We start from the raw sequence: 12,293 nt of genomic DNA on the forward strand, positions 1-12,293 counted from the left end.
TGCACAACTTACTGGGAAAAAATGAATTAATTATAAACTGTGCAGTAACTTCTGCACAATTTAGCCCCCCCCCCTCCCCTCCCCCCACTGCGTTTAATTCAGCAAATAAACAGTAGCTGTGTATTAAAATGTGCTCTCTGTACTGAATGTGTTCACTTATTTACACTTAGAAAATCTACAAAGCATGTCGTTTGACCAAGAGTGCCCAAAGTTTTGCACACCACTGTACCTCACGTTGACTCTGTCTTTGTGTTCTACGGCAGGTCCAGTGTACACAGAGATGATAAACAACTTGTTGCAGCCGCTGCTGGATGCGCCAAACTGCCGGCTGATCCGTCAGAATGTGTTCCACGCTTTACCCAACACGGCCAACACGCTGATCGGCCGAGCGGCTCACATCGCCGTGCTGGACTCCGAGCTTTTCCTCGAGAAGTTCCTGCTCGTTACCGGCCTTAACTACTTCAAATAGCGGCTTTAACGAGCCAGTCAGAAAGCTCAGCGGGTTTCAACCAGCCAATCACATCACACGGCTGTGTCAAGGGGTCTTTCAGATTAAACGCGACAGGTCACATCAGACCAATCAGAACCAGCGGTCATCTTGTTTATCAAACCAATCAGATTAATCTTAACAGATTACATCAGGGCTCCTGTAGTTTAAATGGCCAATCAGAGCTAGTGGCAGTCAGAAAGTGGGGCGGTATACGTATATAAATGTTGTACAGTATGTAAAGTAATTATATAGTGAGAAGTATATAATATTCAGAGGCTCAAGCCTTAAATCAGAAGATATTAACACAGCTTTGAGAATTAGCTCAGTCCTCTGTTCCAGCCGAGTGTCGTCCGTGTCCCATTCGAATGTACGTGTCGTATGTACTGTAACAGATAGACGTGTCCAACCTTCCGAAATGTATTTAAGATCAAAAGCATTTGCTCATTGCTGTTCATGACTTGAAGTGGTCGAAATCACTGGACTCTTAATACTTGAAGAAAAAAAAATAGCAGAGTTTCTGGCAGGTTTGCGTTTGTTATGGTAAATTCATGCCACTCAGAGAGATGCTTTAAGACGTTCCTCCATGTGAAGAAACAACTATTTTCATATCTATTTTTTTTTTAACTGTGGCATTTGTGTTTTGTTTCATTTTCGTTTCAGCGTCTATGTAGTGAGTCGGAAACCTCATCGTGAAACAAGCCAAATCTCCAGTGTTATTCGTACAGTAGTGCGACGTGTTCTGTAAACATCCTCATACCCATCGCCAGTTTCTGGTGTATAGAGAAATCCGAGATTTTTGTCAGAAAGTGTTGACAATATATTGCCTTAAATGATCAAAAAGGCTTGTATTTATCAGCGTTGTCTTCTATTATTGTTACCTTGTCCTATCTTACACTTACTTTGTTTGTAATGTCTTCGGTTCATCACCCCTTGCAGCTCCTGAGGCCGAGTCTGGCTGTTCGAACTCTTACTGTCATTATTTTTTCCCTCCACACTCTTAAAAAAATGCCACAAAAAAGTTCTTTGAGCAATGCCATAGAACCATTTTAGTCCTCTAAATAAACATGGACAACATGTTCCTTTAAGGAACACAGGGACTTATTCGCATGGACCCTATTCATGCTCTTGTGAGCCACAGTATACATATACAAAGCATCCTCTTTCAATGGGAACTGGGCAGCCCTCATCTTGGGTAGGTCAGCAGGCCCTTCACCAGTCACAGCGCTGATGTGGGATATCCTGCCCATACAGCTTTAACAAAACTTGCTCTGCAGTCTTGGTTCATAGAAACTGGCACTGGGAATGTTGGAGTGATGGATGTCAATCACATGTGCTCACCAATGGTGAGCACCAATGGTGTTTCATCATATTTCTATCTTTTATTTTTTCTAAGTTTGGTGGATGTTCAATATAACTTCATTTTAACATCATACACACATCTTTACCACTTCATCCTGCGTTCCCTGAGCCCTTAAGGTCTCGTTCATTGCTCAGTAAAGCCGTTTAGTTGTATTAATGAGCCATAAACACTTTGTTAAGACTATTATACAAATTTTTAAGCACAAATGAGTTACCTAACGTCATATCTTACTAGCATATCGGGCGGCACAGTGGCGAAGTGGGTAGCGCAAGAAGGGCCTCCTAAAAAAGTGGCCCTGAACACCACTTTCTCTCATTTTTAGCAGGCCTGTCTAACGGAACCAACTGCCTATTGTTCACTTATGCAAACCATTAAAACACAGTCATCCGCTTGAATAATAAACTAAGCTGTTAAAGTGGGAAAATTAAATAATAACAAATAAATAAATAATAAATTAAGCTCGTTTGTTTTTTAACCAATATTATTTGTCCCTACTGACTAATGCAATATGCTTCTGACCTTTTACTTCATATCCAACTGCAAGCATACATGCATGTGAGATCCTGCTGGTGTGGGGCCTTGCCGGTTTCCTCCCTCTCAGTGACGCGACTTTTTATAGACAGAATTCAGCCACTTTGAAAAATTGTCCCTTTTAAGCCTCTTAAGAATCACTTTTGTAGAACTTATAGGAATAAAGTGGTCCTAATTATATTCTAATATGAATTTATATCGTTATTTGTGCTCACTAATTTGAAAAACAGTATCTTAACAAACCATTAATGTACTATTGTGCCATACTTAAGAGACCTTAATGCACAGCGAATAAACCATTAAGAAATGTTTAATTTGGCTTTATTGAAGAAAGGACGTTTAATAAAAGCAATATGTCTTCTTTTAATAAATGCTACCAATCAAGTTTGTAAATGAGCTGAATGTGTGAAGATCCCTTAGGTATAAAGAACCTTCACGTAAAATAAAAGCTCCTTGCCCATTTAAATTCAGCTTAGAACCGTTATGTTCCGTGGAGGTTCTTTGAACATTATACAAATTCTTCACACTCACACACCAAAGATGGTTCTCTAAGGTTCCACCTATTGAAAAGTCTTTAGGGAACTAAAATGGTTCTTCTATGACCTCACGCAAGCAACCCTTTCTGAAACCTTTATTTTAGGATCTACGTACCGTATCATTTCTGATTTTATTCATTTTATTCTGGTGTGTGTTGTTTTGTATGAAAATCCATCATTAATTAGCAAAATGTGTTGGAACACAAAGCCTTGTGGGTACTCTAGTCCTTTCTTACCACAGTTGTTTACATTGTCATGACATAATGGTGCAGCGAATGATTTTGTAGAGTAAGATATAGATGATGCACCCTATCCTTCTCAATCTGAAGCATTTCCTCACATTTTTATGTAGAATTTTGTTCATTTATTTTCAACATGGCTAATCACTTAACAAGTCTAATTTACTGAAGTTCAACAACTTACTGCTAACTAGCCATGTAGCCAAATAACAGAACCTCCCTGGGTAAAAAAAACAGTGTGACTCCCAAAGCAACCTTTTTTTTTGTTTTGGTTTTGCTTTCTATCTCCGTGATCTAGCTGAACTACGGTTACTCTGATCAGCTGAACGTTTCCTATATTAGTAAACGTGTTGTCATATTGCGATGGAGCCTGTGTTCGTGCACTTTTGTAGGGCGTTTACCAAGGATGCAAATTTAGCCAAAAGCTTTAAATGGATCGTCATTAGCCATTACATTAGCCAGAAATCAAGGATCCCATCAAAATATCAACCCTCAAACAGAAATGTCCAGGTCTAAAAGCTGATGGCTGTGTTACATTCAAAGCCACTGTAAAATAACTGATGTACACACATTTATGAGCACATACACCAGCTGGATTCTGTATTAATGCACTTTTTAAAGATATTAAAAAGTGTCCTTGTATAAATGCGGAATCTAGCACTGATTGGCCAGCATGCCAGTAAATGTCCGGAACGTTATTAAATGTCCCCTACGTAAAAACCTGTGTTTTTTAGCAGGTAACACTTTATTTGAACAGACTACTTTAGATGCTTTGTAGATACTTTCTTTCACGTTCCATTCAACTAAATATCCACTAAATTGACCATAATTGTCTTTAACTCCAAACCTCTAATCCTAACATTAGCCCAATCTTCACCCTGGTTCCAGCCCTCATCCCGATCCAAATCCTAACCCAACCACTGTTTAGAATCAACTGAGTTTCAATAGATTTGTCAACAATTTGAACACCTGATAATCTATAGAGGATTATAGTGGACTTTCCGCATGAAGTGAGATCCTACAAATGGCCAAAATGACTGGACAATGATGGATTATTGAAAGCAGTGAAAATAACTGGATTCTAAAGTTCAAAACACTGTGACCATGGCTAGCTCAGTGTACCTCAGTAGCTCTTGAAAGCCATTACCATCCACAGCATGCTCTTCGTCCTCCTCAAAAGTGGTCCTGAACACCATTTTCTTTCATTTCTAGTGGGCCTGTCTAACAGAACCAACTGCCTATTGTGCACTTATGCATACAATTAAAAAACAGTCATCAGCTTGAATAATAAAGTCGCCTATTACATTTTTATTGAAAATTAAAAAACAACAATAATAATAATAAATACATTGTTTTTTTTAACCAATATTATTTGTCCCTACTGACTAATGCAATATGCTTCTGACCTTTTACTTCATATCCAACTGCAAGCATGTGAGATCCTGCGGGTGTGGAGTCGTGCCAGTTTCCTTCCTCTTAATGATGTGACTTTTTATAGACAGAATTCAGCAACTTAGGAAAATGATCAATGGCATATGCAACAGATGTAGCATGTTGTAGCTGTCCAAAAATACATTTATCTCCATTTTTGTCTGTTTTTATTTTTCTGCACAACACAGTGTTTGACATTTGAAACACCATTTGAACACTTTGGCGGCTGTCCTTTGTCTTGGGTGAACATTTAATGTTAAATGGACCCGTAGAAATGCTCCAAATTCACCTGCAATTAAACCTCTTTGCATTCAACTTGAATTATTTTTGCTCTTTTTGAAGAGACATGTTTGTCTTCATAGGCTTTAGAGACTAGAGCTGGAGTATCACTTTGAGTTAGTACAATAACTAAGCACTTTAGGGTCGCACTGAAAAAGTAATACAATGAATTTACATGGATTCGAATATGTAAATCAACAATCTAAAATATCTTACAGCAACACCTTCATTGCCAAAAGCAAGTAAACAGAAATGTATTGATGTTATATCATTTATTCTCATGTGCTTAATTTTTTCCAGAGTGTGCTTACAAATGGGCTCATCCTTCCCTCTCTTCTCCGTCCTTGTCCATCTTGGCCGTTTTGTCCCGCTGATCCTCTTTGTGCTTTTGTGTTTGCACTGACTGACACTGATTGGCCAGTAAACATGCTGCCAGAGCGATTGATGCTAGTTAATCTCGCTGAAGAGCAACAGAGGTTACATGGTGGCAACTGAAGAAGATGCTGGACACAACACTGATTTCCAGTATGTATTACTGCAGCTTGGCCTGCATAGTGCGTGGTGTCCTCGCACTCCCGTAGTGGTTGCTGGCAGGACGTGATGGTCATGTTTACCCACACAGCGCAAGCATAACAATGAAGGAAGAGGGTCGATCTTTACCCTTAGCATTCACCAAGGACGTGTTCGCTGTCTGTGTGTTGAGAGTATAGTGCTGCCAAAGTGGGGGGATGGAGGGCATCTACAAAAATGAATTTTCATGGCATTTTATTGCATCGTGGCTTCGTTTTTGTACGTGATGTTCTGTTTCCAGCTAGAAACACGATAAGAGAACCTGCATATTACAAGAAGCCTAGTCTGTACTGAATGTGTAGAAGCAGCTCTACAGACCACCCCAATAAAAGTTTTATACATGTGACCCATAGGCCAGAAGGTGGAATAAGAGGAAGGATGAAACTGTGTGTGTTTATTTATGTTCTGTTCTCATCAGTGTTTTGAGTTGATTGTTTTGAGCACTTGGACTGTGTTGGGTTTTTTAATTTATTTAAATTGATTTAAGTTGTTGGATTGTATTGAGTTGTTCAGTTGGTTTGGGTTGGACTGTTTGGGGTTGTTGGATTCTTTTGAAATTGTTGAATTGGTTTGGGTTGGATTGTTGAGTGTTGGACTGTTTGGGGTTGTTGGAGTGCTCTGATTTGTTGAATTGGTTTGGGTTGGATTGTTGAGTGTTGGACTGTTTGGGGTTGTTGGAGTGCTCTGAATTGTTGAATTGGTTTGGGTTGGATTGTTGAGTGTTGGACTGTTTGGGGTTGTTGGAGTGCTCTGATTTGTTGAATTGGTTTGGGTTGGATTGTTGAGTGTTGGACTGTTTGGGGTTGTTGGAGTGCTCTGAATTGTTGAATTGGTTTGGGTTGATTATTTTGAGTTGTTGGATTGTTTTGAGTTGATTTGAGTCATATTTGTTTGAATTGCTTTGAGCTGATTGAGTTGGACAGTTCTGAGTTGATTCTTTAGGAATGGATTGTTTCAACGTTGTTGGATTGTTTTGAGTTGATTATGTAGAAATGGATTGCGGTTGGATTGAACTATCTGAGTTGTTTTATCGTTGAAGTTAACTCTTGAGTTGTTGGATTGTTTTGAGTTTGAATATTTTGAGTCATTGTTTTGGGTTGTTTGAAAGTTTGGAGTCATTTGATTGTTTGGATTGGTTGGAATAGTTTGAGCTGATTGTTTTGAGTTTGGTGGACTTGGATTGAGTTGGTGAGTTTTTTTAAGTTATTAAAACCATTGTGGCTGTTTTGAATGGATTCTTTTGAGTTGCTGGACTGTCTTGATTTGTGTATTTTAAGGTGTTTAAGTTGTTGGTTCATTTTGAGCCGTTCGATTGTTTGGAGTTGATCGTTTCGTGTTGATTATTCTGGGATGTTGGACTGTTTTGCACATACATCCAGCTCCATCCAAAGCTCCTTCACATCAGTTCAAATCTCCTCCTGGATATACATAAAGTGCATGACTAACTCATTTTATCATTTGAACACGCTGTCCATCAAAGGTTTGAGACAGCCAGCTTTTCAAAATATATATAAACAAAAATCATGCAAAGCAGGCATTCTTGGTTGGTTTAAAATAGTATAGCACACTAAAGCAGGTTTATTTAAAGGAAAACAAGACCACATTTGTAAATATTAGTGGCAGTATTAGTATCATTTTATCCCCTGGTTATGAAGTCGGCGCTCAAACCTTCCAGCTGTTTAAACCAGGAGGATTTTAACATGTACAGGTGTTTTCTCACTGAATTAACACAGAAAATCAAGCATTACAGTTTACAGAAGCCGGACCATCTCCAAACCCGTGATGGACAGTGTACAGCTGTGTTGTGTGTGTGTTCGTTCTCCGAGAGGCAGCTACATTTCCTGTTAATGCACTGCTGATAATGTGAGTTCAACCGTCCTTTATTTTGCTGGTCCTCTTCCTGAGTTTTAGACGGTTCAGTCATGAATGTAGAGAAACGACTAAACGATGTATTCACTGTGAGAATATGTCCCATCTATCTGATCTACTGTGCATAGAGATGTTATTTACCAGATCATCCGTGCCAACGATATTCTGATATTTTTCTATGTTTGCTTAATGTGTTCCTTGTAGCTTTCGCCCAAATGTATAAACTATAAATACCGCACATATATAAATATATAAATATATATTCCGTATATTTAAACATGTAATACATTATATACAGTATCTATGATTAGATGACAGAAAATAAATATTATTCCTCTTTTAAACCATGACGTCTTGGTGTTTCTGCTGAACATTATGTCTGTTGTTTATTGTTTTTGTTTATTTATCCATGAAGGACGGTGTGTAACGGTCAGTGAATTGTGCCAGCGTTAGCCACCTGCAATACCATAACTAATGTCCATCTGTAGTCCCTGAAACTTCGGTCTGGGTTCACCAAGACTTTCTTAAGAAAAAAGCTTGCAAAGGTTCTCGAGACGAACACCAAGACGTTCATAAGAATGTTCCTGAAGGCAGTTCTCAAGAAAACGTTCTCGAAGCAGTTCTTAAATGTTCTCAGATTTTCTTCAGAAAATCTTCATGTTTTCTTAAGTAGGCTACATTGCTTTTTACAACTTACAATAAACAACACCAGAACTTTTCTGAATTTGTGTAACACTTACTCTTATTAGAATTACTCTAAAGAAAATAGTGAAGAAAAAAGGAGAGAATTTGTAGGAAGTTATTTGAAGAACAAGCATGAAAGTTAAGAAAAAAACAAACAGTCTAACAAAGTATCAGAGAAACAGTTGGACTACAGTCTGTAACTGTAGAACTACAGAGTGCACCCACAGAGTAAGTGGAGCTGATAAAATGGACAATGAGGGTAGAAGCAAGGAGGTGGTCTTAATGCCTGATCATTGTGCATCCAGGTGAGTAAACAAAGCAATCCTTGATCATGAATATAACCCAGAAAAAGAAATGGTTGGCAGAAAAATCAAATGTACCCATTTTCTCCCCCTTTTCCAAATGTGGTCGACTCATCGAGGCATGTCTGGTGCCTGGTGTTTGTTTATTTAGTGTAAACCATTCCATTGAAAGTCGTGTACGCTGTCTTAACTGACAGTACGCCATTGCATATAATAAGACACCTGACTCCTCGTGTTTCACAGGACTGGATGTTGATCGGTTGATTATTCTTTTATGTGCCACGCATTGGTGTTCATTGTATCTGTTGTATCAAAATGTATCAACTGTGTTTTAGCACAAACATACAATAAACATACAATATCATTGCTTTCAGAACAAAACCTCATATCTTCAAAATGGGAACTTTACAGGAGAAGGAAAAAACCTACTTTGCTTTTAATGTAAGTCAATGGAACCAGACATTTTTTCCAAGTCATTTTGAGCCGTTTCTTTTGGTCCATTTATCATGAAATTTACACACGACGTAAAGAAAAGCAGGCATTTTCAAATTATGTCAAAAACTGAAAAAGGATAAAAATGCAAGGTTTTCTTCCAACAGCAGCGATATAATGCATATACAGTAAACAATATACAACACAAGACCCTCAGGGGGTGCTGGAGCCTATCCCAGTGGTCATCGGGTGGAAGGCAGGATACACCCAGGACAGGTCGCCAGTCCATCACAGGGCAGACAGACAGACACACCTAGGGGCAGTGTAGCGTGTCCAATTGGCCTGACTGCACGTCTTTGGGAGGAAACCCACACAGACACGGGGAGAACATGCAAACTCCATACAGAGCGGACCCCGGTCACCCGGCCAGGGAACCGAACCCAGGCCCTCCTCGCTGTGAGGTGACAGCGCTACCCACCACGCCACCGTGCCACAACACAATATGTAATATACATTATTTAGTATAGGAGAATCCTGGAAAATAACAGTAATTCCTTCTGTGCGTTATTCCTATGGACAAAGTGTAATGATGTACGCTACTCAAGAGTTTAGTAACTTCATCACAGTGGTGTCGTAGTTCTGTAAGCTCTGTATCGCCCCCCCCCCGAGGAAAGTGGCTGGATGAGATGGTCTGCTGGATGAGAGGAATCTATAATTATTCTCTTTGCTCACTCAAGAGTGCGCGGAGTATAAAGAGAGTGAACCGAAGGAAACGATAATCCAATTATCTCTGTTTACCATGAACACATGAAGATTAATCACAGCTTAAGTATGTAAACCTGGGTTAACCCCTTATTCCACACTGAGGCGTATTATTCAGTAACTACAGGGACTTCAGTGCAAAGCGGTTGAGTTATTTCTAGGTTATAGAAGTGTGTAATGAAACTTTGGCCTGTTGGTAACAGATTTGTGCAGTAAGTTATTCAAGTGCTGTAAGCTGGGAAATGCCAGTTTTCCCACTCGGCTTTAAATTCTGCTGGAATGGCTGAGAAAGGCATGTTTACAGCTAGAAAACTCAGGATGCCAGATGAAAGCTAGACGAAGTTTAAGAGGTGCCACAATACAACGTGACGTTTCACCTTTGAGAAAAACTCACAAGTGAACAACACTAAACTTGTAGTGAGTGTAGTGAAAACATCCCTGAAGTGCTTCTATTAGGTCTGTGTGTGAATGAGCACAGCAGTTTATTTCTGGACCTCCAGGCTGTGTTTACCCATGTGGGCGTATCTATGAACAAGCAGCCGAACTGACTTTAGTTGGGTTTACTAGTTAACTGGTGTTTACAACCTTCTGTTGAGCTCCCGAATACAGCATTAGCTTAGAATTGTAAGGCTGCATCTGTGTTCATTGCTGTTTTGGGATATTGAGGATTTCATTTTAAAAACAGCAGAACTCTTATGTTGAGCCAGAGAGAGATTAGTGAAATAAAATCAGTGCAACTGTGATTTAGCATACAGGTTTGGACATACAGGTTTTTTTTTTCTTCTAACCCGCTTATCCTTATGGGTCATGGGGGTTGCTGGAGCCTATCCAAGCAGTCTTTGGCCAGAAGGCAGGAAACACCTTAGTGCCACGCATCCCTCAGGCTCTGACTCTCACTCGGACTCCATCTCCCAGAAGCCTCAGGGAGATGGAACTTCCATTGGCACTACCGCTCCACTCAGCACTCTCACTCTACTGAATACTAATTCGGGTCACCTGTGTCAAAGGTCACATGATATCTTTAGCTTATAAGCCTGGGCTTTAGTACAGTAAGGTCTGTTGTTTATCTGGTTATGACCATTTTGCCTGTTTTTCCCGACTGTCTTTTGCCGAACCCTTTGGATTGTCTGCCTTTTGATCTCGGACTGTTTTTGGACTATCTTCTGGAATTTGCCCTTTTGCCTCGCCCTTTGGATTGTTCTGCTGATTGTTATGATTTGGACCTGGTTGTATTTTCAGGTTTTGACCCACGTCTGCTTTGTGACTACGAGCCTGGTTCACGTTTTCCTCAGTAAAGCTTCTCTTGATCATGTTTACCCCAAGCATCTCGACTCGTTCTGTGCCATTACATTTGGGCAGATCGGTAAATGAATCAATAAAATGAAACAGGGTAACTAGAGTTTATTGAGCATTAATAGCCTTTTATGAAAGACTGGAGAAAGGAATTAATGAACGGAAAAGGGACATTAAACAATTATGGACAGGTAAAAACGAAGCAACGAGAATGAGACAAACAACAGGAGAGACTGACAAGCTCAGCAGTTAGCTCATTCACTGTGTGATGTAGGTGAACTACATGAAAATGGACTGGTTGCACCCACGCTAGATAAATAACTGCTTCTAACTTGAATAAACAGTTGGTCAGTTGTCAGAATTACTACCCTTCCAGCTTTGCTACTGTGATTTCTTACTGAATCGTTTAAAAGGTCTAAAGGCTCATTTAACTAGGCTTCATAGCCAAATTACTAGGCCCTGTAAACAGCTTACTGCTGAGCTTGGGCACATGGGGAAAACATGAATTTTGATTGTGCTGATTGGCTTATGCAGATAGAACCTTAAACAGTGAGGATGAATCTCAAATTGGCTCCCTGCTCTCTATGTATTGCACCGTATAGGCCATGAAATAATGGCCTGTACACTTAAATAGTGCAGAAAGCCATTTATATTCAGCCATTGGCTGCAGGAGCCAACACTTAGAACAGTATTTGGGTGTAGAAGCCACAGATTAATGACCAATGAAGTGCTCTTTACAGTGAATAGGGAGCCATTCAAGACTCAGCCCAACTTTAAGTTAAAACTACCAAACGCTTGTTTGTTAAAAACTTCATCACAGCATTAAATGGTTATCTATATCGACATAATTCAACAAAAAAGCCAGGCAGCAACTCGTAATTCTAAGCCAACCTGCATTTCTCAGGTTTTTGTGAAGCTGAAACTTGTGAAGAAGTTGAACGTGCTTTGCGAAACAGGCGACCACGTCTTCCCACCAAGTTCAACTCTAAACTGCAGTAATCGGCTTTTCATTACATCAAAGAGGTCACCTATTGTTGATTAGACAGTATGACACTCTGTGGTTGGGGATGAGAACTAAGCCTGTTTTCTAATAAATTCTCACTGCTGCCGAAGAAACTTCTCACACAAGGATTTGCAAATCCTATCCAAGGGCCGAGGATGCAGACAAACAATCCTGGCCAGCCATCACAGGCCAAAGACAACTGTCCTCACCCCATGCATTCCACTTAGCCAGCCTTGAGTAATGAATTCAAATCCAGAAAACTGTCTCTTTCATCCAAAGCAATTGTCCACCAAGCCGGAGATTTGTCAGGTTTTAAAAAAGACCCCTGATGGAAAAGAAGCATAATGTGGTCCTCTCCTTTGCTTTCCTCTAAGTAATAAATGACCCCTCCGTCCCATGGACACACGAGGGAGCACAGAGGCACAATAAAGGCTTTTCATTTGTCCTTCTCCTTCACTAATCCTCAAAAACAGCAGCACAAAAAATTAAGCAAAGTAAAGAAAGCATCTCCT

The 12,293-nt window shown here is 39.8% G+C and overlaps 1 protein-coding gene across 1 annotated transcript in view; it reads left to right on the forward strand.

The window, feature by feature from the left end:
* Positions 1-8,657, forward strand: part of fam135b (family with sequence similarity 135 member B) — a 131,323-nt gene extending 122,666 nt beyond the window's left edge. Inside the window, exon 20 of the mRNA XM_017711962.2 lies at positions 264-8,657. Coding sequence (XP_017567451.1) covers positions 264-469 — 206 coding nt within the window. The 3' untranslated portion in view covers positions 470-8,657. The remainder of the gene's footprint in view (positions 1-263) is intronic.
* The last annotated feature ends 3,636 nt before the right edge of the window (positions 8,658-12,293 follow it).

Source organism: Pygocentrus nattereri, chromosome 11 (genome assembly GCF_015220715.1).
Source record: "Pygocentrus nattereri isolate fPygNat1 chromosome 11, fPygNat1.pri, whole genome shotgun sequence".
NCBI lineage: Eukaryota > Metazoa > Chordata > Actinopteri > Characiformes > Serrasalmidae > Pygocentrus > Pygocentrus nattereri.